Source organism: Phalangium opilio, unplaced genomic scaffold (genome assembly GCF_054372755.1).
Source record: "Phalangium opilio isolate 3A_F unplaced genomic scaffold, DU_Popi_V2 ptg000002l_1, whole genome shotgun sequence".
NCBI classification, from domain to species: domain Eukaryota; kingdom Metazoa; phylum Arthropoda; class Arachnida; order Opiliones; family Phalangiidae; genus Phalangium; species Phalangium opilio.
Window position 1 is genome coordinate 5,220,060 of NW_028324144.1, and position 26,660 is coordinate 5,246,719.

Here is a 26,660-nt window from a genome sequence, read left to right on the forward strand (position 1 = left end):
TTTACGCTTCCACCGAATTAAAGGTTAGATAGCGGAACTCTAGTCGCTCGCGAAGAACTAGAGAAGGGCCTACATGTAGCTTTTCACGCCAGGAAAAGAAATAAGAGAGTTTATACGCACTCAATTCGAGGGGAAGACGCGGTCGCATTGAGGTCGAGTAAACATCGAAACGAAACTATTTTCGATTTCCTCTGTTCGCCCAAAAAAAAGGGCGTGTCAGCGGTTCTCAGTGTAGACTAGCTCGTTTTCAAGAAGCAATCGAAAGGAAAAAATATTTATATACAAAAGGCTTCAAAGATATTAAAGAGCAGTTGAAATATTCATACAGTGTGTTATTGATAAGTCTGGCATATTTTAAAGGGTGTGTTCTTTGGGTCAGACTGAGTGAAAAGTGTCAACGAACATGGGTTACGGGCCTCCAAATGTTGGCTCCTAAAACAAGGAAATTGTGGGCACATGTGGAGTAAGACATATCAGTGTGCCCATCTTGTTTAGACAATTTCAATAGCCTCCAATCTAAGAAAGTTAATGAGTCTTAATCTATCAGAAATGTACGTTTAAAGGAAGGAGAGTGTCTTAGCTGGTAATGTAAAGTAGTTCAAAGTTCAACAGCACATTTTGAACAAAACTTTTGAATAACGATGTTAACTTTGTACGAATGAAAGAAACATTAATTCAAACTCATGCGCTGTTACACTTTGAACTACTTTAATATACCTGCATATTTCTACCTATAAACTACGCCAGAAGTTCCGCATTTAAATAATATGAAATATATCGAAGTATTCTTTTGTTACATTATACATCTATCTATACGAAAGAAAAAATATATTTTCATTCAAAATTGAATGATCAATTGACATCAACTACATATTGCGAAAACAACGCGCTACCTTAAACACTTTAATGAGAGGTTATCATTTGCAATAATTTACAATACATACGAAAAGTACCACAACGTAAGCTGTAATAGGGAAATTTTAAAAGAAGAACAGTGAGCCTGAACGCGAGTAGTCAATAAATTGGACAAAATCCATTGTTATTGAATCCTTTGTAAAAAAAAAAAGGGGGTTTCGTTTGACTCAAGTCCCAGGGGTTTATTATGTAAGCATTGAATGAAAATTCGCAAGATGTCGATACTGAAATCCGAAAACTCAATTTAAAATCGAGCGATTGATCGAAGCCGATGTCAATGAAACGACAATGTAAAGTTTGTAACCTGATATTTCAGATATTGTAAAATCATTTATAATAGGCTTTCAATATCCGATTTTTCTCAAATATTTCGTAACAATTTCGTATTTAATTTCCGATTCTGTCTGAAATATTTCTTTATAATTCTCTATTTAATTTCCGATTATATCTGAAAGATTTCTTTATAATTCTCTATTTAATTTACGATTATATCTGAAAGATTTCACGATTTCTTCACAAACACCCAAGCATGATATTGTGTAAGCTACAAAATCCCCTTTCAAGTTTCACCATCTCTTTAAAAACTTTTCGCTAGCTGGATACCATTCTATGTGAGATAATCAAATAATACCACTTTTCTGTGTAGTTTTCTCTCTCTCTCGAACATTTCTCGCTTATCAAACACAACTTGGATCTCCCTCCTCTAATTCGGTATAGACTCCTAGGGCGTTATTAATAGAATAGCTCAGTTTTTTCCAAGCGTAACGGGGGGTTTGTTGCGGCTACTAAATTGGATTCGATTCCGAGGGCAACGCTTCCCTATACGCGCTTAGTATAATTCTGGGTGCGCTTTCGTGTTTATAAGGGCGCAAATCGGCAAATATGCTAATGGCTTTCAATCGAGATAATAGAGGAAATATACATAAGGAGAGAGAATCATCATGAGTTTCCAATATCATTACAAGGATCATCTTGTACAAAAGGGTTACATTCCCATCTTGTAAAAGGTGCAATAGACCATCGAGGAATTAATAAAAGCAGTACGTCATCTAACGTCACATTTTGTTGTCTCCAAGGTAAAACGGTGCTTTCGGATTATGGCATTGTTACTAGTGACTACATCATACATGACCTTGGCAACAACAAAGAGGGTATAAAGGTGGGAGTAGAAAGCTGGGCTGGAGAAAATTTTCAACAGATTCCGATATCTTTATGAATCTCTTACTCGTTGAAATGAGGTGAAGCGAATCAGCCTCTAAGTGGGAAAGACACGGGGGTAAAACATTGCCTTCGATCGCGCTATCAGCACCTGCGCTCTAGGCGCTTTGGGTCCAGAGAGTGCGTCGAGACGGACATGGGTCAACCCCCATGTTGCGATACTGAGCGTTTCCTACCCCTATTTTACATAGAACAGGCTTATTAACCGGCCCTATTAGGCAACAACAAATTTGGAGAAAGAAAGACTACGCATTAACTGCGCAAGCGCGCGGTGAGATGTCGCCTGCTAAAACCTCGAAAATTCTTATCCTTCATATAAAGGATCGTTAATCTACGAGTCATTTAACGCGCATATGCCTCTCCTACACATGCGCAATGAAGAGAGATAACATGAGAATTTCGATCCATTTTTCTCAACCCCCTTTCAAAAATTGTTTTACGTATGTTACGAAGCGCGTTACCTCTCCTTAACCATGCTTCCTCTATGGCGTGGACATCGTTCTACCCCGGTAACCTTGCCAATCGAGAACTAAACGAGGTTCATTAAACGGATAAACACAATGTCCTTCTGACGCCTGGATAATCCGGAACGTCATTTACAACTAATGATAACGATTACTCAAAATTCATTGCGTCCGTACAGCTGTCGCGGAGATAGTCATTCATAATATGGTAAAGAAAAATGTTTGCATTTCGCTGTTCAATTTCTACGCCTTAAAATGAATGAATGAATGAATGACTGTTAGCGAAGCGACAATTTTACAAAGGGTATAGCTGTTTGGACACGTTTTCTTTTGATTTTTTTCCAGGATAGTTATTAATGATTTTTCAAATTTTGAAGTATATAGAATAATTTTAGAAAATACTTTGAAATTTCAAGTTCACTCACCAACTCATCAGTGTTGTTGTTGAAGGAGGTGACGCCTTGCCACGTCGTGCACCGACGGCAGTGTCCAGTGGCCTCGATGAAACGGAGAATGAGAATCCGGTTAGCCTAGACAGCGGAGAAGTGGTCAGGTTCCATTGAATGCATGTCAAATTTCTCACACTCCGCCAGGTAATCACAGCTACAGAGGACATGGGAGGTTTCCTCATCCTCAAGGCAGAACCTGCAAAGAGGGTAATCAACAATGGCCATTAAGTCCAGGTGTCTATTGAGTAGACAGACGAAAACTGCATATTTTTAATCCCCTGATCTACTAAGATGAAACTACGTTTGTCGGAAACTTGATCAGTTTTTCTAATCAGTGACTATCTTTTAATATGGCGACAAAATTAGTAATTAAAACATCCTGACGCTTATCATGCTAAACCATGTGCAGAATTATTTATGAGTAGCTTAATTTCTTGTTATTAGCTTTCTTCAGGGATAGATTCAATTTTAGAAGTAGGAATGGAGAACGGTTAGTATTTCATTCAGTGAGACTCATAGCCCGGTATAGAGCCCCTCCCTCCAACACGTAACGAAAAGTTTAAATTATCTCATTGGCTCACTTAAAGTACGTTTTGATGACGTAGCTCCTTTTTACCTCTGTCGCTATGACCCGCCTTTCTTTCATTCCCCCTTCCTGGGGAAGGGGTCCGGGACTTTGACGCGCGCCCAGATTACTCTGTTCTCCATTCCTACTTTTAAAAGTAAATCTATCCCTGCTTTCATGTAAAACCACTCATGTACAAGCATTATTCTAGCAACTAATAAAGCTAATTTCACCATAACTTCAAGAAGATACCGTCTTTTTGCATCCAAGCTATCACTACTACACTCGTCTCAATTCGCGCTCCATAAATTATTGGCACAATCTGCTGGTACTCAGGGAGTTGCGTAATTTATTTTTCTTTTTTTCCCCTCGCTTCCTCCGTCTTTCCTCTTGCACTAAACGATGCATTTTTTGTTGGGAGGAGACGGGCATTAAACACTCTGATCTTTACACGCTGTTATTAGGCTATATTTAACTTACGAGATAAAAAAGGCAAATCCGTTCGAGCGACACGAATATGTCAAGTGCAAAAAAAAATAAAGAGGGGATGAAAATCAATGAATATTCTGGGCTCTCTTGATTCTCGTTGGGACTCCTCCCAGAAGGGGACAGCAGGATAGGGACCGTGGGAAAAGAGAGACGAATCAATCAAAGTCTGTTCTATTGGCAATATAACTACGCGACCGTAAAATAAGAAAGGAAAAAAAATTGTACCCCTTTTTTGCGACTGACTCCCATAGGGTTCTTGCCAAAGTCGCGCAATTTGAAAGATAAGATGACTTTTTTTATGTAATATAATACTTGTGTTTTTTTATAAGGTAGGTGATTTTCAACGGCAGAACAAGTTAAAATATTCCTATTTTGTATCAATTGGCTTAGATATTATAAAAATAGGGTAGGTCGTTTTTGGATCATGTTTTACCTATTTTAGGCCGAGAACTGTGTTCTTTCAGAGAGAATTTATAATAGGGAGTTGAAACTCTTGCCATTGAGAGTTCTAAATACAATGTAGCTCAAACAAGTAGGCTGCGACGCTAAAACTGGGCAGGTAAATTTCCGGTCACATTACACTCCTTTAATTTTAAAGTTTGACCTCAATCACTATTGGTTGTACAATTACCCAATAAGGGTTCGCGAGTTTGAGTGCGACTGGTGCCATTTGGAGTTATTTTAAGTCAGACGTTTCCCTTTCCCTAAAAAGGTAGTGTCCATCTCCTCTAGAGACCCTCCCGCAAAATTCTAGAACCACCCTAGAGGAGGGGCCGCAAAAAATTATACCGGAAATAGACCTGGCCAGTTTTGTTTATCACGTGATTTTTGAGCTACATAATATTCCTCAGTCTCAACTCCCTAATATAAATTCTCTTTGGTTCTTTAATGCTAACGGTTTGAAGGAGAAAGGGTTGGAGCAGAACTTGCATACCTATAACGTTGCAGTCTCTATCCCCATCTACGACAATGAAGTCCTCCCAGCATGCTCAGCGTTTCGGTAGGGTCGTACGGTACGGAAACATCGAGGATGCCCCTGTGTATTAAATATAGTAACTACTTCTCATACAAATATAATTACACTAAGAGGCAGCACTGAACAATTGCCTAGGGGCCTTCGCAAAGTACACTGGAAGGCTTTCATTTCAGCAGGTTGCTCCATCTTACCGCTTTTCTCAATGTTAAGGGTATAATTCATATTTTCACGGAGAGAGGGAGACAGTAAGTGGATAAAGGCTATTTTTGGCGGTAGCACGATAATAATGCCATCTATCGGTGTGATGTGGGGATAAATGAGCAATTCATATCACGTTACTAATTACTACGTATCTCTACCGAATCCATGATGTGACTATAGAGTCGATTAGGGTCGAGAGATGGCGCTTGATATGGACCTTGCCCGTTTCATCGGACCTAATCCTGCTAAAGATATCTAGAACTTATAATTGCGGATCCGGGATCTCTCATTATCAACTGCAAAATATTATGATGAAAACAGAATAGTTATATTAATGCTTTTCGTTTATTTCTAGATTTGAATTTTTGAAATTTTGAATTTTCGTTATTCCTAACAATAGGCAATTTCCACGACAATTGCCCATCATTTTAAGCATTGTTCTTTAAATTTATGGAGGTAATATACACGTTGCAAATACATTTGACTGTCGAATAATATAACTCGAAATAAACAGGGTGTTTCTTATAAGTCTGCCATAAATTTAAGGGTGTGTTGTTTGTTTCAGACTGAGTGATGGTACGGGACCCATAACATTGGCCCCTAAAACAAGAAAATTGGCACACATGTGGAGTAAGACATCCATCTTGTTTAGTCAATTTCAAAAGCCTCCAATCTAAGAACGTTAATGAGCCTTTACCCAGCAGAAGTGTACGATTGAAGGTATTAGTATGCCTAAGCTGGTAATGTAAAGTAGTTCAAAGTGTAAGAGCAAAAGAGTTTGAAATTAATGTTTCATATTTTTACAGAGTCAATATCATAATTTAAATTTCAACTTTGGTGCTATTAGCCTATTACACAAAGAGCTACATTACTAAGTAGCAATACTAAGAATTCACTATAAGCAAAGACTTCATTAATTTATTATTATTGTAATCCTCAAAGTAAGCAGAGTGACGTATGCGTGAACAAAAGGGGATAAAACATAGCTACTTAATAGTACATTATTGGCTTATGATATAATATTTTCGAAACAAAGGGCAATTTTGATAAACATTATCCATTAATAAAATATGAAAGTAATTTACACGTATCACAAAACATTCGACTGTCGTATAAAAAACCGTGCAGAACAACTCTACATTCACGGAGCTACCGTTAGACCGAAGAACTCTTACTTAGGATCTCGATCCAGCAAACTTTCAAGAATCATGTCACTTCCGGGAAACGGAATATTTTCCATTCTACTGATATCCATTTTGTTCATTTGGATATCAAATACCTCTTTGGCTCATGCGGAATGCAACTTTCTAGGACAAGAGGTAAACATGATTTAACCATTAACCTAAAAATTAACTTCATTTTCGTGAGTTTTCATAACGTTTTAGTGAATATTTTTAAGCAAAGAAACAAATCTAAATATTTTACTTAAATAAATTCGATAATCTTTTCTGCTAACGACATTTAAAACAGTAAAAAAAGAGCGGAAATTCGTATTCTGGTTGAGAGATTTTTTTATTAGATTTTTGATTTAATTGGTCCAAAATTTTAATAATTAATTTAATAAATAAATCATTTAGTTTAATAAACAAAGGAAGAAAGTTGGAAATTTTTTTTTAAAACGGTTGTTGCTTTAAGTTGTTAAAATTTTAAGTTGCATATCGGTTTTAACATCCGGAATTTTGTAATTTTTAGTGTTCGGATGGAAGACTTTGTTGCGACTACAAGAATTTCAAAACTAAATGCAAATTTATGAGAATACCGACAATCAATAAAGATTATAGACATCTTTGCTATTATAAAGAGAACAAGGATCCTAACGATAAGTCTAACATATACGTCAGACTAAAGAAGGACGCGGAAGAAATAAAAGAAAAAAATCCAAATTCAGCAAAAGTCCTAAAAAATCTCGATGATGCGTCGAAATATATGGAATATTCTGTTAGAGGAAAATAATACCATAGAAGAGTTCAAATTAAATATATTTTGGTTTATTCTAATTTCAATGGTTTCTCGGTTATAATATTAAATAAAAATTATAAGCTTTATGTAAACATACTTTTCAGTCACTAGTTATAAAGAGGTTTTTCTATTTTCTCCTAAAATTATAATTATTCATTGAAAGATCGCTGTAATGACGTCATGATTTTCGAATTTAAATTTCTCTTAGATTTTCTCAGCGTGACAATTAATTTGATAATAAAGTAAAGTCGTAATCAAAAGCCCTATATTTATTATTCTGTATAATTATAGTCTGATGAATAGAATATTTTGTGCACATTTCTGGATTATATTTAACTAAATAAAAATGAATATATAGTATAATCTCTATATATATTAAAAGTATATTTTTTCCTTATATTGAGTAATTATTAAATGTTATTCACATGGTCTCCAGTCCGAATCTACAACGATTTTGAAAAAGTATGCCACGTTCAAGAGGAAACTTTACTGATTGCCTATATCTGTTCATTTGGAAAACCAGAGATATAAATTTAATAATTTACTGTAAATTAACTCCACTTGCGCGTGTTAGAATAAAGTTTTAACAGGAGTTTATTACACCGAACCTAATCCAGGGAAAGTTATCTAGAACTTTTAATTATGAACATCTCATTATCAGCCGCAAAATATTCCGATGAAAACAGAACAGTTATCTTAATGCTTTTCTTTTTTTATTTCTGGATTTGAGTTATTGAATTGTTGTCGTTATTCGGAACCATAAGCAATTTCAACGACAATTGCCCATCATTTTAGGCATTGTTCTTTAAATTTATGGGAGTAATATACACGTTGTAGAAGAAATAAAAGAAAAAGATCCTAATGCAGTAAAAGTCATAACATACCCCTGCAACAAAAATCAACTGCGGGGACAGTACGAATTTTAACTAGCTGGACGGTTTTCTGGATAACCTGATTTGTGACCTAACACCGTACCCTACAATGCGAAATGTCCGCCCAGATAAGTGTCTTGCTATCCCAACGTTTACTACGGTTGATTCCAAAATGCACTTAATGGATACAAAATCGGTAAGCGAATGGACAAGAAATTTGCAATCAAACCAAGGCTTAGGGGATTTCATATTATGTTCAAATTAAAATGAACAATACGTTTTAGTAAAGAAATGATATCTAGTTTATTAGGGAGAAGGAATAAGATGCCTAAGTATTCGCGCGCCATAGTCCCAGTCCCCCTGTCAAAATACAAGGGGGGACGTAAAAGGAGGCCAGGCTATTTCGCCTCTCCTCAGTCGGAAAATACATAATTTTCGTCATTCGCGTCGCGCTGACGTGAGTTTTCAAGAACCAATGAGATGCTGGTTGTAATTCAGAGACAGCGCGGATTAACTCCGGACCTACTATACGTTTGAACTGGAGATAAAGCTGGAAATGTGGCGAATTCATACCTTCTCCCTAGTAAACTAAATATCGCTTCTTGTACGGATCAACAGAAAACTTTCAAGAATACTACCATTTTAAACGTAAATCATTATAATTTAGATATAAGGAAAATTAGATAATTAGAAATTTTCCTTCTGGGTTTGTTAATGGGTTTAGTAATTTATGGAGAACATTTTATACGATACCAAAGTCTAGACTGTATGACTGTATATGTTGACATAATTCAAAGCTATAGTATTGTTCATGAAATTCGTGACTGACATTTTTTTTTAATTTTGCATAATAAATCAACATCAAGATCAAGATACCTACACGCTGCAAAAAAGGTACGTAGTAAACGAGACTTTTTCTATCAGTTACGACTTTCATTGCACCAAAGTTAGTCATAAAATTTGAACGTCGAATTTCATCTGCAGCGAAACTTTCAAGAATTATGCCACGTTCAAGCGGTATATTTGCCATTCTAGTGGTCGCCATTTTGTTTATTTGGGAAATAAATACCGCCTTTGGTGATAAGGAATGCCTTTCTTATGGATCGGTGGTAAATACGAAATAATTCAAAATAAATTTACTTATTTTGGTGATTATTTTATTCATTAAAAAATGCATTTACGATGAAGTATAAGCAAGTTCTAAACAGAGTGACCACCAAAAATTGAAATATAAGAAATTTATCCTTGAAACATACGAAGAAATAGAAGAAAAATATAGGAAGAAATAGATGCAAAAATATAGGAAGAATAGATGCAAAAATATAGGAAGAATAGATGAAAAATATAGGAAGAAATAGATGAAAATATAGGAAGAAATAGATGAAAAATATAGGAAGAAATAGATGAAAAATATAGGAAGAAATAGATAAAAAATATAGGAAGAAATAGATGAAAAACATAGGAAGAATAGATGAAACATGTGAAACATATATGAAGAAATAGATGAATAATATAGGAAAAAATAGATGAAAAATAGAAGAAAAAATAGATGAAAAATATAGGATAAAATAGGAAGAAATTGATGAAAAATAAAGCATAAAATATAAAGAAATTAATGAAAAATATAGGATAAAATATAAAGAAATTAATGAAAAATATAGAATAAAATATAAAGAAAATAATGAAAAATATAGGATAAAATATAAAGCAATTAATGAAAAATATAGGATAAAATATAAAGAAATTAATGAAAAATATAGGATAAAATAGGAAGAACTTGTTAACTATTGGTTCTTTGCACTAAATTTCAAATTTAGCCTTTAATTTCAAAATTTCAGTGTTCAAGTGGAGGCACGCCCTGTTGCAACTACAAGCATTTTTTAACTCGATGTGGCAAGAGAAGTCCCAAGCCTAGTTTCTATAAGAAAAACGACATGTACTGCGATTACAAGGATAACAGAGACCCGAATGATGACAGTCGCATAATAGACAGACTTCTAAATGATTTAGAAGAAATAAAAGAGAAAGATGCGAAATCAGAAAAGCTAGTCCAGTTTTACATAGCAATAGCTAGGAACTTGGGTCTAGGTTAAAAAATTAACATCTCGATTTCCATCGTAGATTTATAACACTAATGCACTTTATATAAGAATGGTATAAATTAAAGAGGAATGTTCTTGGGGCGATTTTGTCAAAAATGTTCCATGAAATTTTGCCGTCCGGGCCACTGTTTTCGAGTTATGATTTGCGTGTTTTATGGATGACCCCTTAATTCAATTAGCATTGTTAATTAACTAAATTTACGGGGTCATGCGTAAAGTACACCAATCTTATTTTGAGAAGTGGCCAGGAAGGCAAAATGTTAAAGAAAGTTACATTTCCGACTCAAAATTGCCCAAAAAATATCCCCCTTAATTTTTGGCACCTGTTTATTATTATTATTATTTTTGAACCACCAATTGTAACCCAGATATTTGTAATCGCTAATTATTTTTTGATATCGTTATCAAAACATATTCAAACGTTAATCATTTTAATGACGTAATTAAGACTTGAAAATTAATAATAATTTAAAATTAAAATTGATGAATATTTTGCACATTGCTGTAATATGCAAATAAATATTAATAAATATAATAGATAATCTCTTTATATTATTATGATTGTCATGGATTTTTGCATTAAGCATTTATTGATTCCTATCATAACAACACGAATCATATAACTATATTATGTATAGTATAATATCCAAAGAAGGGTACAATGGGGTCTAGGATAAGCGTTTCAATATTATCCTTAATGTTTAGACGTTGTTCTTTTAAAAAATACGAAACTAATTTAAACGTAGCAAAAACATTCAACTCCTTTTAAACCAAGGCTTAGGGGATTTCATATTATGTTCAGAATTAAAAAGAACAACACGTATAAAATGTACGGTATACATATCGTTTTCGGGTTTCAATTGGTTATATTATATTTGGAGTATACGTCAGCCACAGTTATTCTAGACTGTATATGCTGATATTAAATTTTTCTCACAATAGGGTCGTTATTAAAACTATGATATAAACGATTCAACACTTTCAAATGAGAACCTTTCTTAAAGGGTAAAATACACGTCTTTGTGAATTGATATCCTTTTCGGAATAAAATTCACCGCAAAGCGATTTTCGACGTTTAACACGCCGACGTTAGTAACTTAACATATAGTACAGATCAAGAAGCGATATCTAGTTACTAGGGGAAGTAATTTATGGAGAACATTTTATACGAAACCAAAGTCTAGACTGTGTGACTGTATAAGTTGACATAATTCAAATCTATAGTAATGTTCGTGAAATTCGCAACTGACATAGTTTTTTATTTGAATTTTGCATCATAAATCAAAAACATCAATATACCTACACGTTGCAAAAAAATTTCATTTCAACGAGACTTTTTTCTATCAGTTAGGACTTTCATTGCACCAAAGTTGGTCATAAAATTTGAACATCCAAGTTTATCTGCAGCGAACTTTCAAGAATTATGCCACGTTCAAGCGCTATATTTGCCATTCTAGTGGTCGCCATTCTGTTCATTTGGGAAATAAATACCGCCTTTGGTGATAAGGAATGCCTTTCTTATGGAACGGTGGTAAATACGAAATAATTCAAAATAAATTTACTTATTTTGGTGATTATTTTATTTATTAAAAAATGTATTTATGATGAAGTATGAATAGCGTTTTCCTCATAAGCAAGTTCTAAACAGAGTGACCACTAAAAATTGAAATATAAGGAATTTATCCTTGAAATATAGGAAGAAATAGATGAAAAATATAGGAAGAAATACAGAACAATATAGGAAGAAATACAGGAAAAATATAGGAAGAAATACAGGAAAAATATAGGAAGAAATACAGGAAAAATATAGGAAGAAATACAGGAAAAATATAGGAAGAAATACAGGAAAAATATAGGAAGAAATACAGGAAAAATATAGGAAGAAATACAGGAAAAATATAGGAAAATATAGGAAAAATAGATGAAAAATATGGGAAAAATAGATGAAAATATGGGAAAAATAGATGAAAAATATGGGATAAATAGAGAAAAAATATAGGAAAAATATCGGAAAAAATAGATGAAAATATAGGATAAAATAGTAATTGATTAAAAATATAGGATAAAATAGTAATTGATTAAAAATATAGGATAAAATAGTAATTGATTAAAAATATAGTATAAAATAGTAAGAAATTTATTAAAAATAGAGGATAAAATAGGAAGATATTGATGAAAAATATAGTATAAAATAGGAAGATATTGATGAAAAATATAGTATAAAATAGGAAGATATTGATGAAAAATATAGTATAAAATAGGAAGAAATTGATTAAAAATATAGGACTCAATAAGAAGAAATTAATGAAAGATATAGCATAAAACATAAAGAAATTAATGAAGAATATAGAATAAAATAGGAAGAAAAGATGAAAAATATAGGATAAAATAGGGAAAAATTGATGAAAAATACAGGATAAAATAGAACGAAATCTTTTAGAGAAAATTATATTGATATAATAAGTACGCAAGAACTATAATTTTATTTAAAAAAAAAATCCCAATCACGAAAAATCCATCATGCACATACATATCACAATTACCAATTTCTCTTTTTTTTTTTAAGTATAGTTGATCAGCTTCATTAGCATTGGGAAAATTTCGGAGCCTAGTGTTTTTCGTTTTTGGGTTGCTTGGCTATAAAAACCATACCGAATTAGAATTATAGGAGAACATAGAAATTATCATGAAATTATAGAAGAAGATAGGAATGACTTAAAAATATACGAAAAATAGGAAGATTGCATTTGCAACGCTATTAAAACTATTATAAGCAAACTAAATTCAACCAGAAACGACATAATTAACGTCATCAATGTTATTTAAATTTTAATTATTTTAAACCGCACTAAAAATGCTCCTATTAAAGTAAAATAAATAAATATCTATACTTCGGTTGCATAGGCCTAGAGATGTGAAATTACCATTATTTTTAAAAATGGTAATTTACCAGGTAAATTATCCGATTAAAATTGTGAAATTACAAAAATTACCATAATTTATGGTATTTTATGTTTTAACAGGCTTATTACCGCGGTAATTGTGTAATTTACCGGTAAATTACCATTCTAAAATTACGGTAAGATATAAATCTGTAATTTACGCGGTATTTGCAAAATTACCGACTCACATCTCTACATAGGCATACATGTAAACTAATAGAAATTGGCCACAGAATTAAGTTGTTAACTATTGGTTCTAACTACTGAAATTCAAATTAAGTCTTTTATTTCAAAATTTCAGTGTTCAAGTCGAAGTAAGCCCTGTTGCAACTACAAGCATTTTTTTACTCGGTGTGGAAAGAGAACTCCCACGCCTACTTTCTATAACAAAAACGACATGTACTGCGATTACAAGAAGAGCAGAGACCCGAACGATAACAGTCGCATAATAGACAGACTTCGAAAGGATTTCGAAGAAATAAAAGAGAAAGATGCCAAATCAGAAAAGCTAGTCCAGTTTTACATGGAAATAGCTAGGGGCATGGAAGGTTAAAAAAGATTTCCATCGTAGATTTATAACACTAATGCACTTTATATAAGAATGGTATAAATTAAAGAGGAATGTTCTTGGGGCGATTTTGTCAAAAATGTTCCATGAAATTTTGCCGTCCGGGCCACTGTTTTCGAGTTATGATTTGCGTGTTTTAGGGATGACCCCTTAATCCAATTAGCATTGTTAATTAACTTAATTTACGGGGTCATGCGTAAAGTACACCAATCTTATTTTGAAAAGTGGCCCGGAAGGCAAAATGTTAAAGAAAGTTACATTTCCGACTCAAAATTGCCCAAAAAATATCCCACTTAATTTTTGGCACCTGTTTATTATTATTAATATTATTTTTGAACCACCAATTGTAACCCAGATATTTGTAATCCCTAATTATTTTCTGATATTGTTATTAAAACATATTCAAGCGTTAATTATTTTAATGAAGTATTTAAGAAATGAAAATAAATTATAATTTAAAACTAAATTTGATGAATATATTGCACATTGCTGTAATATGTAACTAAATAGTAATAAATATAATAGAAAATCTCTTTATAATGTTGTGCTTGTCATTGATTTTTGCAATGAGCATTTATTGATTCCTATCATAACAACACGAATCATATAACTATATTATGTATAGTATAATATTAAAAGAAGGGTACAATATGGGGTATAAGAAGGGTACAATATGGGGTCTAAGAAGGGTACAATATGGGGTCTAAGAAGGGTACAATATGGGGTCTAAGAAGGGTACAATATGTGGTCTAAGAAAGGTACAATGTGGTCTAAGAAGGGTACAATGGTGGTCTAAGAAGGGGACAATGGTGGTCTAAGAAGGGTACAATGGGGTCTAAGACGGGTACAATGTGGGTCTAAGAAGGGTACAATGTGGGTCTAAGAAGGGTACAATGGGGTCTAAGAAGGGTTACGGGTACAATGGGGGTCTAAAAAGGGTACAATGTAGTCTAAGTTGGGTAAAATGTGGTCTAAGTTGCGTAAAATGTGGTCTAAGTTGGGTAAAATGTGGTCTAAGAAGGGTACAATGGTGGTCTAAGAAGGGTACAATGGTGGTCTAAGAAGGGTACAATGGTGGTCTAAGAAGGGTACAATGGTGGTCTAAGAAGGGTACAATGGGGTCTAAGAAGGGTACAATGGGGTCTAAGAAGGGTACAATGTGGGTCTAAGAAGGGTACAATGTGGGTCTAAGAAGGGTACAATGTGGGTCTAAGAAGGGTACAATGTGGGTCTAAGAAGGGTACAATGTGGGTCTAAGAAGGGTACAATGGTGGTCTAAGAAGGGTACAATGGTGGTCTAAGAAGGGTACAATGGTGGTCTAAGAAGGGTACAATGGTGGTCTAAGAAGGGTACAATGGTGGTCTAAGAAGGGTACAATGGTGGTCTAAGAAGGGTACAATGGTGGTCTAAGAAGGGTATAATGTGGGTCTAAGAAGGGTACAATGGGGTCTAAGAAGGGTTACGGGTACAATGGGGGTCTAAAAAGGGTACAATGTAGTCTAAGTTGGGTACAATGTGGTCTAAGAAGGGTACAATGGTGGTCTAAGAAGGGTACAATGGTGGTCTAAGAAGGGTACAATGGTGGTCTAAGAAGGGTACAATGGTGGTCTAAGAAGGGTACAATGGTGGTCTAAGAAGGGTACAATGGTGGTCTAAGAAGGGTACAATGGTGGTCTAAGAAGGGTACAATGGTGGTCTAAGAAGGGTACAATGTGGGTCTAAGAAGGGTACAATGTGGGTCTAAGAAGGGTATAATGTGGGTCTAATAAGGGTACAATGTGGGTCTAAGAAGGGTACAATGGGGTCTAAGAAGGGTTACGGGTACAATGGGGGTCTAAGTTGGGTACAATGTGGTCTAAGTTGGGTGAAATGTGGTCTAAGAAGGGTACAATGTAGTCTAAGAAGGGTACAATGGTGGTCTAAGAAGGGTACAATGGTGGTCTAAGAAGGGTACAATGGTGGTCTAAGAAGGGTACAATGGTGGTCTAAGAAGGGTACAATGGTGGTCTAAGAAGGGTACAATGGTGGTCTAAGAAGGGTACAATGGTGGTCTAAGAAGGGTACAATGGTGGTCTAAGAAGGGTACAATGGTGGTCTAAGAAGGGTACAGTGGTGGTCTAAGAAGGGTACAATGTGGGTCTAAGAAGGGTACAATGGTGGTCTAAGAAGGGTACAATGGTGGTCTAAGAAGGGTACAATGGTGGTCTAAGAAGGGTACAATGGTGGTCTAAGAAGGGTACAATGGTGGTCTAAGAAGGGTACAATGGTGGTCTAAGAAGGGTACAATGGTGGTCTAAGAAGGGTACAATGTGGGTCTAAGAAGGGTACAATGGGGTCTAAGAAGGGTGCAATGGGGTCTAAGAAGGGTTACGGGTACAATGGGGGTCTAAAAAGGGTACAATGGGGGTCTAAAAAGGGTACAATGTAGTCTAAGTTGGGTACAATGTAGTCTAAGTTGGGTAAAATGTGGTCTAAGAAGGGTACAATGGGGTCTAAGAAGGGTAAGTAGTTAGCCGGTTGGGAAGCAAAGAAATTTGTCCTAAAATACCGAAATTTAAAATTCAGACTAGGTAGTTCCATCTTAGGTCTCACAACTCTCCTATTCTGGAATAATTGTACCATCTAGTGAATTATTTCATTTCTCAACCAGGAGTCTCAGTTATCAGAGGAAGATATCTAGAACTTAGTTTTGCGAACCATTGATTCTCTCTGTAAAATATCAAAACAAAGCAATTATCTTAACTCATTCTTTTTTGTTGTTCAGTTCGAAATTTTGAATCGTTGTCATAATAAAATATTCAAAACAACAAGCAATTTTGATGAAATATTATCCGTAACGTTTGGGCATTGTTCGTTTGAAAAACATTCGACTGGCGTATAGTATACAGAACGGAGCGACTCTACATTCTTGCGCCGACATTTGATAGAAAAACTCTTGAAGAATAGGTCTTTCAATAAATTAATTCCTCACACCGCAAGAAAAAGCAAAGAAAAATTTAAGGTTACATTTCTGTTCGGTAGGTTAAAACTTGGTTTCTCCAATCGAAAAAATCAATAGCCAAATTCAGTATAAATGTTAACGACAGAGCCCAAAGATAAATTCGTTATCAATCAGGGTTCGAATTAAAAAAAAAAAAACCCAGCCCAAAAAAACCCGCAAGTTTTGTTGGGTTTTTCCCACCATAAAAATCCAGTTAATAAAACTCATCACTAAGATCATCAATTATGTGAATTTCAATGCTAGAATAATTTAATTTTAAAGATAGTTTAAGATATTTGTCAGATATTTGTTTTTTCAATTTCAAATGTACTATTTAATAGTATTTATTATTTTTAATGAGACATTTTAAGACTTTTTTTTCATTAATCAGTTACTTTTGAATGACAATTTCTACCATATACGCCGCTGCTAAAGATAAAAATCCCAAATACCCAATAAAACCTAGGTTATTTTGAACCCTGCTATCAATCCTGCCAGGAACCTACATCTCCTGGTGTAGCGTAGTTTTCTCGTAGTTACGTCCATTGGGGTCCGAACCGAAAAGTGAGAAAAATGACCCAACGTTTTATGCGAGTTTCGAAAAGTTAAAATTCAAGATTTCACGATAAGATATTATTTTTTAATAATTTTATAATATTTTTGATCAATCACATCCAGCTTGCAATAGAGATCAATTGGTCGAATCAACTACATTAATATTAGTCCAATATCAAAAGGAGCGTCGAACAAAGTAAGTGTCTTAATGTATTCTCGTTTATTGTTCTATTGTAGTTTTGGAATCGTTGTCATAATAAAAAATATCGAAACAATAAGCAATTTCGATTAATATTATCCATAACGTTTTTGCATTGTTCTTTTAAAGCAATTTACACGTTGCACAAAACATTCGATTGTCGCATATTAAACATTGGGGAGCGACTATACATTACATTCATTTCCCCCATATAGACGGAAACATTGTTGATCCGTAGCATCAAAATTGTTTGTGCCAAGCGAACAATTGAACAGCAAATACCAAATTCAGTATAACCGTTAACGACGAAGCCCAAAGATAAATTCGTTACCAATCCTTCAACGAAGCTACATCTACAGGCGTAGCGTAGAATTCCAAAGTTCTACTAGTTGAAACTACAAAGGAAAATTTATGGAAGCATCTATTATGCCACGTTCAAGGGGATTATGTGCCATTCTGCTGTTTGCCATTCTGTTCATTTGGGAAACTAAAACCGTTCTGGGTGATGAATGGTTTGCTTCTAGTGAATCTCATGAGAAATGCTTGTCTTATGGATCACAGGTAATTAAAATGAATTATAAATTAGCACTATTTGAGATAATTTTGATGAGCATTTAAAAGTAGATACGGAGAAATAAACAATTATAACTCTACCAATTTTAAATCCATAATTCGGAACTGTTCTAATAGAGTGACTAAAAACAGTAGAATTCCTACTACAATATAGTCAAATACCTTTCAATTTTATGGACAATTAATTGGATATTAATCGTAATTAGGGGAAAATTAATTTTTCAAAAATAATTAATTTCGATATCTTTTAAAATCTGTTGTTCAGATTAAGGTCTATTGTTAGATATTTGAACCTTTTCAATTAAGATTGTATTTGAATTTAAACATTTTATTCGTTGTTTTTAGTGTACTGATGAAACTCCCTGTTGCAACTACAAGAATTTCTTAACTGAATGCGTCAGCACAAATTATAGAAAGTTGTATGGAAAGAGGACCATGATTTGCGAATATAAAGAGAACAGAGATCCCAAAGATAAAACTGACCGCGTCAGAAGGCTTTATAGAGATTTAAAAGAAATTAAAAATGTAGATCCTAATTCAGAAAAACTCGTCAAATTGCACGCAACGCTGTACTCTGCTTTGAATCATCCTGGAAAATAATACCAAAGAACCATTTAAGGGTATATTATTTTATTTAATTTTTAAGGGGACTATCGGTTATAGATTTAAAAATATATAATTTGTAAACACATTATTCAGTCACTAATTAAGAAAAGATTTATCTAATTTCTTCGAAAATTATAATTATTCATTAAAAACAGCTGTAATGACGTCATTATTTATATAGAGATTTAAATTTTAGGTGAAGTGATTTGCACTTGGCAACTTTTTAGGTAACTTATTTGACAATTAAGAATTTCTTGTCTAATGACGTACATCAAGAGACTAAAATTTTTATCAATTAAGGTTTAATGAAAAAAATAATTTTTGCACATTTCTGTAATCTTTAACAATTAATAAATACGAATTATAATCTCTGAATTTTACTGTATTATTCTTTCTTATATTGAGTTATTATTAACTGTTAATATAGCAACGCTTGCAAAGCCGATTTCAAAACAATATTTTGGAATTAGAGTTCGCACTGGGTCGGATTCCCCTAACGAACTCTATTTGGAATAGGCGTCAAAATATGGTAAAACTCACTAATCCCATAGTATGATAGTATTAAATTTTGGCGAAGCTAACTCACCCAACACAAATTATTTCGAAATTACTTTAACTTCAGCTGGGGCTAGAACCAAAGATTCTGAATTGCAAAGTTGACCAGCTACCAAAAACAACTAACCAACCCGCTTTTGGGAGCATAATTCATTATAATTTAGTACTTAGGAAAATTACTGTGCAATTCGCATTCTAAATAACCTTTTCACTATACTTGCATTGACCCGGGTAATAAATTAACCAAAAACTTTCGATATTTTTTTTCTTGGCCTTCTATTGGGTTTAGTAGTGCATGGAGTCAGGGATAGACTTACTTTTAGAAGTAGGAATGGAGAACGGCTAGTATTTACTTCAGTCCTACTCATAGCCCAGTAAAGAACTCCTCCCTCCAACACGTAACGAAAAATTTAAATTATCTTATTGGCTCACTTAATCTACGTTTTGATGACGTTGCTGACGGGGATGGCGAAAAATACGTATTTCCATTTTACCTCTGGTGCTATGACCGGCCTCTTCTTTCATAACCCCCCCCCCGCGTCCCGTGAAAGGGGGTCCGCGACTTTGACGCGCGCCCAGATAATGATTACACTGTTCTCCATTTCTTCTTCTAAAATTAAATCTATCCCTGATGGTGTACATTTAATACGATGCCAAGGTCTATACTGTACGACTGTATAAGTTGACATAATTTAAAGCTATAGCATTGTTCAAGTGAAATTTGTGACTGGCATGTTTATTACAATTTTGACTAATAATTCAAAAAGCATCAAGGAACCGTACACGTTGATAAAAATCAATGCTAATTCAACAGGTAACTAGCAAAGGAGGGTGTCATCTCTCAGTTACGAATTTCGTTGCACCGAAGTTGGTCATAAAATTTTAAAATTCAATTTTATCTGCAGCGAACTTTCAAGAATTATGCCACGTTTAAGAGGTATATTTGCCATTCTACTGGTCGCCATTTTGTTCATTTGGAAAACAAATATAGTTCAGGGTTGTAATACAGATTGCCTTTCTTATGGATCAAAGGTAATAAAATAATAATTAACACTATTTGATGGAATTGTTATGAATATTTTTAAAGTAGATATGGATTTAAATGATTTATTGGCTTCAAAAGTTTAAATGAACTACCACTCTTGAGCAATTCATCGACTAAATTTCCATATTACAGTCTATGTAGAATAGACAAGGAATTAAAAGCCAATAAGTGAGCATTTGAACCTATTCGTGATTCCAAAGTTCTTAAAATATCTTGTGAACAGGGATAGATTTAATTTTAGAAATAGGAATGGAGAACAGAGTAATCTAGGCGCGTGCCAAAGTCCCGGACCCCCTTCCACGGGACGGAAGGGTATGAAAGAAGAGGCGGGTCATAGCGACAGAGGTAAAAAGGAATTACGTATTTTTCGCCATCCCCGTCAGCAACGTCATCAAAACGTAGTTTAAGTGAGCCAATAAGATAATTTAAACTTTTCGTTACGTGTTGGAGGGAGGGGCTCTTTACTGGGATATGGGTCGGACTGAAGTAAATACTAACCGTTCTCCATTCCTACTTCTAAAATTAAATCTATCCCTTGTATCAATCATAATTAGGGGATGTTTAATATCATAAATTTAGATATCTTCTAAATCAGTTCTATAGATTAATTAGTGTTTAAGCAAATCGAACTTTTCATTTTAGATATTATTTGACTTTTAACATTTAATTTGTAATTTTTAGTGTAAGAATGGACCTCCCTGTTGCAACTACACGAATTTCATAACTCAATGCATCCGTAGAAATATCCCGAAAGTATATGGAGAGATTACCCAGATTTGCGATTACAGAAAACACAGAGACCCAAAGGATGACACCGAGCCCATCATAAGGCTAATTAAAGATGTAGAAGAAATTAAAAATAAAGATCCTAATTCAGAAAAACTAGTCAGATACTACGAAATGGTAAACGATGCTTTTGAAAAAGGAAAATAATACTTAAGGGCAATATTTTTTTGATTTAATTATTAAGGGGTCTGTCGGTTATGGATTTAAAAAAATATAATATGTAAACAGACTATTCAATCATTAATTAAGAACAGATGATTCTAATTCTTTCTAAGATTACAGTTATTCATTAAAAGATCGCTGTAATGACGTCATTATTTAAGGATTTAATTTCACGAGGATTTTTTGCAATTGGCAACTTATTGGTAACTAATTTGACTTATAACAGTTTCGTGCCTTATGACGTTATCATGAGAGTAAAATTACTTATTCTTTAAAGCTAACAGTAGATCAATTAAAGTTTATTGAAAAGATGTTTTTTTTGCATATTCTTGTAATCTTTAACTAATAATAAATATGTTTTATAACCTGTAAATATTACTGTATTATTCTTTCTAATATTGAGTTATTATTAACTACAGAAGTGAGATGAGACTAGAAGTGAAGGGCTCTAGCATTAATAGTAGATCCTGGCACTAGTGAACAAATTTGAGGATTTTATGCCGCTTCCCAGGCGCTAAAACTAGAGAGAAAAAAATTGGTCGAGTTCCAAAAACATTTCCTACCCCCTTCCCCTCAACCTAAAGCCGCGCAACACGCAAGCGGGTTCTGGAATCTAGTTCGGCCGTCTACCGCCACGAGCGTCTCACGTTTTGGAGGGAAAATTCAGAAACCGCTACCAGAGGGCCAACCGTTTGCGTGTTATCAAGAATATTCACTTTCGCCGAGTGAAGAATTTGGTTAGCTCAGTACTTCTGGTCTCATCTCACTTCTGTTAACTATTTGCGGCGCTTGCAAAGAAGATTTAAACCAAGTTGAGACAAGACATTATGTAAAATTCCTTTGCGATTCGCATTCTAATTAACCTTAAAATTTCACTATACTTGCACTGATCCGAGAACAAAAATTAAACGAGAACTTTCGATATTTTCTTTCTTTGAATGAAGAACAATTTATTACGATGCCAAAGTCTATCCTGTACTAGTATTGTTCACGTGAAATTTGTGACTGGCATGTTTATTACAATTTTGACCAATAATTCAAAAAGCAACAAGGTATTGTACACGTTGTCGTTGAAAACAATCAATGCTAATTCAACAGGTAACTAGCAAAGGACGTTATCGTCTCTCAGTTACGAACTCCGTTGCAACGAAGTTAGTCCTAAAATTTCGAAACTCAACTGTATCTGCAGAATTTATCTTTCAAGAATTATGCCACGTTCAAACGGAATATTTGCCATTCTAGTGGTCGCCATTTTGTTCTTTTGGAAAACAAATATAACTCAGGGTGATAATACCGATTGCCTTTCTCTTGGATCAAAGGTAAATATTTAATTATTAAATAAAAACAAACACGAAAGTTTTATTGAATATTTTAAAGTAGAAAAGCAATAGCTTTAAAGGATTAAACTTATCACTTATTTACAAATGTGAAAGGATTCAAAGGGTATACTAATACTTTTGGTTAAGCGTTAATTTACTCCCAAAAAAAAAAAAAAAAAAAAAAAAGAGAAAGATCGAAACGGTTCTCCACGGAGGGCTCTTGTTGTTTAAATTTCTATTTTAACATTTGAATTTCTAATTTTTAGTGTGGCGCTGGATTACCCTGGTGTTGCGACTACAACAATTTCTTAACTAAATGCACATCAAGAAAGATTACGAAATTATATAAAAAGAGGACCAATATTTGCGATATTTCAAAGAATAAAGAACGTAGTGATAAAACTGACAAGTATCATAGACTAAAGCAGGATTTAGAAGAAATAAAGCAAAAAGATCCGAATCCGAATTTAGAAAAACTCGTGGAATACTACGAAGATTTGTATAATCGTTCAATAGGGGTAATGGCAGTAGCAGGATACTATGGTAGAAAAATGTAAAAAACACATTAAATAGTATGGGTTGTCGACTTTATATTTTTGGTGGTTAAATGGTAAAATTAATAAAAATATTCACTTTATTTAAACTTTTTTTCGCTCACTAGTTTTAAACAGAATTTTTTGATTTCTTCAAATATTATTATTGCGATATTGTTGAAATGATATCAATCGTTAATAAAGAATTTCTTCTCGAAGATTGCTAATTATTTGTGTTTGGCAACTAATTAGATCATTTAATTTGAAAGTTGTGAAAAATTGGTTTTTAAAAAAGCAACGTCGTAAAGGTCGCACCAGGGATAGATTTAATTTTAAAAGCAGGAATGGAGAACAGAGTAATGTGGGGGCTCGTCAAAGTCCCGGACCCCCTTCCACGGGACGGAGGGGTATGAAAGAAGAGGCGGGTCATAGCGACAGAGGTAAAAAGGAATTACGTATTTTTCGCCATCCCCGTCAGCAACGTCATCAAAACGTAGTTTAAGTGAGCCAATAAGATAATTTAAACTTTTCGTTACGTGTTGGAGGGAGGGGCTCTATACTGGGCTATGAGTCGGACTGAAGTAAATACTAACCGTTCTCCATTCCTACTTCTAAAATTAAATCTATCCCTGATACTTTATTTTGGTGCGCCAAAAGACTTCAAAATCCACTACGTCCGCTTAATGTCTCGATATTTCGACTTTGGGTGTTTTTATTGGCCATAGTATATGCCTATGAGTCACAACGAAAGTCTGGACTGTAAACGTACACGTTAATATTCTTTCAAACAATAGAGTCGTTGACGAAAACCATGATGTAAATGTTAGAGCAATTTCTCGTAAAAGAGTAAAGGTTGGAAAACGATATTCCATCGTTTCACGAACAGAGCGACTCTTCGTTGTATAGGCGTCAGACATAACTTATTCAATCCGAATCTACAGCTAACATTCGAGAATAATGCCACGTTCAAGCGGTATATTTGCCATTCTACTGGTCGCCATTTTGTTCTTTTGGAAAACAAATATAGTTCTGGGTGACGAGAAGAATTGCCTTTCTCTTGGATCAAAGGTAAATATTTGACAAATTAATATTAAATTAACTGTATTTAAATCAGTTTTTATAAAATTCATATTTAAAAAAATATTTTAGTAGCCTCAAAAGTTTAAATCTAAATTTGGGAAATAAAATAAATAAGAAAGGTTTTATCCCTTGAGTAGAGACTCTAGTAGGCTCTATTGTTGGTGTTATTGTTAATTTCTCGATTTCATTTTACTAAAATTAATTAAAAAAAAGAATAAATAAACAGAAAGAAAGTTGCAAGACTGAAAAATCGAAAGGGTTTTTTTTTGGAATTATGCGTGTCTTAAAGGCCGACTTCCACCGAAAAGAGTTCTAGCGAACTGAAAACCGAGTATCGAGACTAACAATGAAGCGACCGTACCGATTTTCTAATCCCCGCTGGGTCAAAAGTTGGGAGGATTCTCGCTAACTGAAAGCCGTGCAATGTGGTTCTAGCGAACTGAAGATGAACAATAGAAATCCTTTTAAATTTATTAACTCTCGAATTTTTACTTTCCCCTGAAGGAAATTCTCTATTGTGTATCTTCAGTTCGCTAGAACCACATTGCACGGCTTTCAGATAGCTAGAACCCTTCCATATCTTTTGACCCAGCGGAGATTCGAAAATCGGCACGGTCACTCCATTGTTAGACTCGATGCTCGGTTTTCAGTTCGCTAGAAGTCGGCCTTTAAGTGGTTCAATTGTTAGATTGCACATCAATTTTTAACATTCGACAATTTTTAATTTTTAGTGTACGCCGGATGGAAGTCCTTGTTGCGACTACAAGAATTTCTTAACTCAATGCGTCAGTAAAACAATCCCAGAATTGCAAATAAATGGGACCATCTGCGATTTTAAAGAGACCAGAGATCCCAACGATAAATTTGGCAAAGGAAGACTCCAACAAGATTTGAAGGAAATAATTAAAAAAGACCCTAATTCAAAAAAACTCGTCTGGTTCTACGTTAGTCGTGGTTTAAAAGGACCACTTGGTAAAGGCAAATAATGCGAAAGAACACTGCTTTATATTGTTTGGCTTTATTTTTAATCGGGTTTGTTGGTTATGGAATTAAAATTATACGACTTACGTCACCTCACTAATTATAAACCGATTTTTCCAAATTCTTCTAAGATTATAATTAGTCATTAAAAAAATCGTTCTAATGACGTCAATATTCATGAATATTTTTGGCGTTTCGCAATTAATTAGATAAATAATTACTATAAGTGTCGAATGATGTCATCAACAGACTAGACTTTCTTAGTCTGTAAAAAATAGAGTATGTCAATTGTAGTTTTTGAATAGAACATTATGTACACATTCCTGTATTATTAAACTGAATAAATAAGCATTAAAATCTGTCTTATTTTTCTACTTAATTAATGTAAAGTAGCTTTCGCTCAAAATAGTGCTAATCACCATGTTTTCTCGCTACGATGGCGTAGGCTCACGTGATTTCCAAAAACCAAAGGCTGTCTCCGCATGCTGATTATAATTAGTATATAAGAAAAGCAAATAAAATGCTCGAACTTCATTATCATTAACATGTTTTAAGTGTTTTCATAAAATTAATGAATTATCGAGCATAATAAATAATAGTAATTTAAATATCTGGTAAAAACCTAACTAAACCAACAAAATATTTTGGAATAGGGGAACCACTAATCCCACCTATAGTTTTAAATTTGGGATATCCAAAAACAGTTTAAGGCAAGAAGAACATTGAACATAGCAAATTGATTGGGGAACCTAAACAGTTAATTACTACCATTTTCTGAGCTTAATTCATTATAATTTAGGTATCAGAAAAAGTACTGGAAGATTGCCAGGGGGTAGACGCTCTGGATCTCTGTGTACACCTGAGTTCAAAAGAGTTCAGCTTTGACAGTGCACTGAGTTCATATCCTTCGGAACTCACAGTTCAGCTTTGACAGTACATTGAGTTCATATCCTTCGGAACTCACAGTTCAGCTTTGACAGTACATTGAGTTCAAGACATATTGTACACCTGAGTTCTCAAGTGTTTACCCCATCGCAAGATTGATATTTCTTTTTGGGCTTTCTATTGGGTTTAGCATAAAATCATAAGATATGTTCCATACGTTATTCACTGGTTGCTGAGAGCTTGTCATGAAGTGAATTAGGTGAAACGCCACATGGTTTCCTAAAGCAACGCCTGGTGAGGCGCTGTCAAAGGCTTAGCACAGACTAAATAGGAAGACGGATAGCAAAACCGAGTGTAGTAAATTTTCGCGTCGTTCTTGAACTAGCTCTCAGCAAGTCTCTAGCATTACGAAATTTAAGTAGAGACATACTTATGGAACATATCTTATAAACTTATGGTTTAGTAATGTATGCAGGAATTTTTAAACGATGACAAGAGTTTAGACTTGGCATCGTATAAAATTTACCCCATACATTACTATATTATGACAGTATAAGTTGACATAATTCAAAGCTATAGTATTGTTCGTGAAATTCGTGACTGACATTTCTTTTAAATTTTGCATAATAATTAAAAAAACATCAAGGAGCGTTCACGTTGAAAAAGACATAATTCAAAGC

At 34.0% G+C, this 26,660-nt stretch overlaps 1 protein-coding gene and 1 long non-coding RNA gene across 2 annotated transcripts in view; one reads left to right on the forward strand and one right to left on the reverse strand.

The window, feature by feature from the left end:
* The window catches only part of LOC149718427 (uncharacterized), a 220,420-nt gene that overhangs the window by 140,197 nt on the left and 53,563 nt on the right, over positions 1 to 26,660 (reverse strand). The window contains exon 4 of the long non-coding RNA XR_016370404.1: positions 3,023 to 3,242. This is a non-coding gene — a long non-coding RNA (uncharacterized LOC149718427). The remainder of the gene's footprint in view (positions 1 to 3,022; positions 3,243 to 26,660) is intronic.
* On the forward strand, positions 6,348 to 7,397 carry LOC149718429 (uncharacterized). The gene is made up of 2 exons (XM_089860928.1): positions 6,348 to 6,596; positions 6,970 to 7,397. The coding sequence occupies exons 1-2, from the start codon at positions 6,348 to 6,350 to the stop codon at positions 7,228 to 7,230; spliced, it is 510 nt and encodes a 169-aa protein (XP_089717054.1). The 3' UTR covers positions 7,231 to 7,397.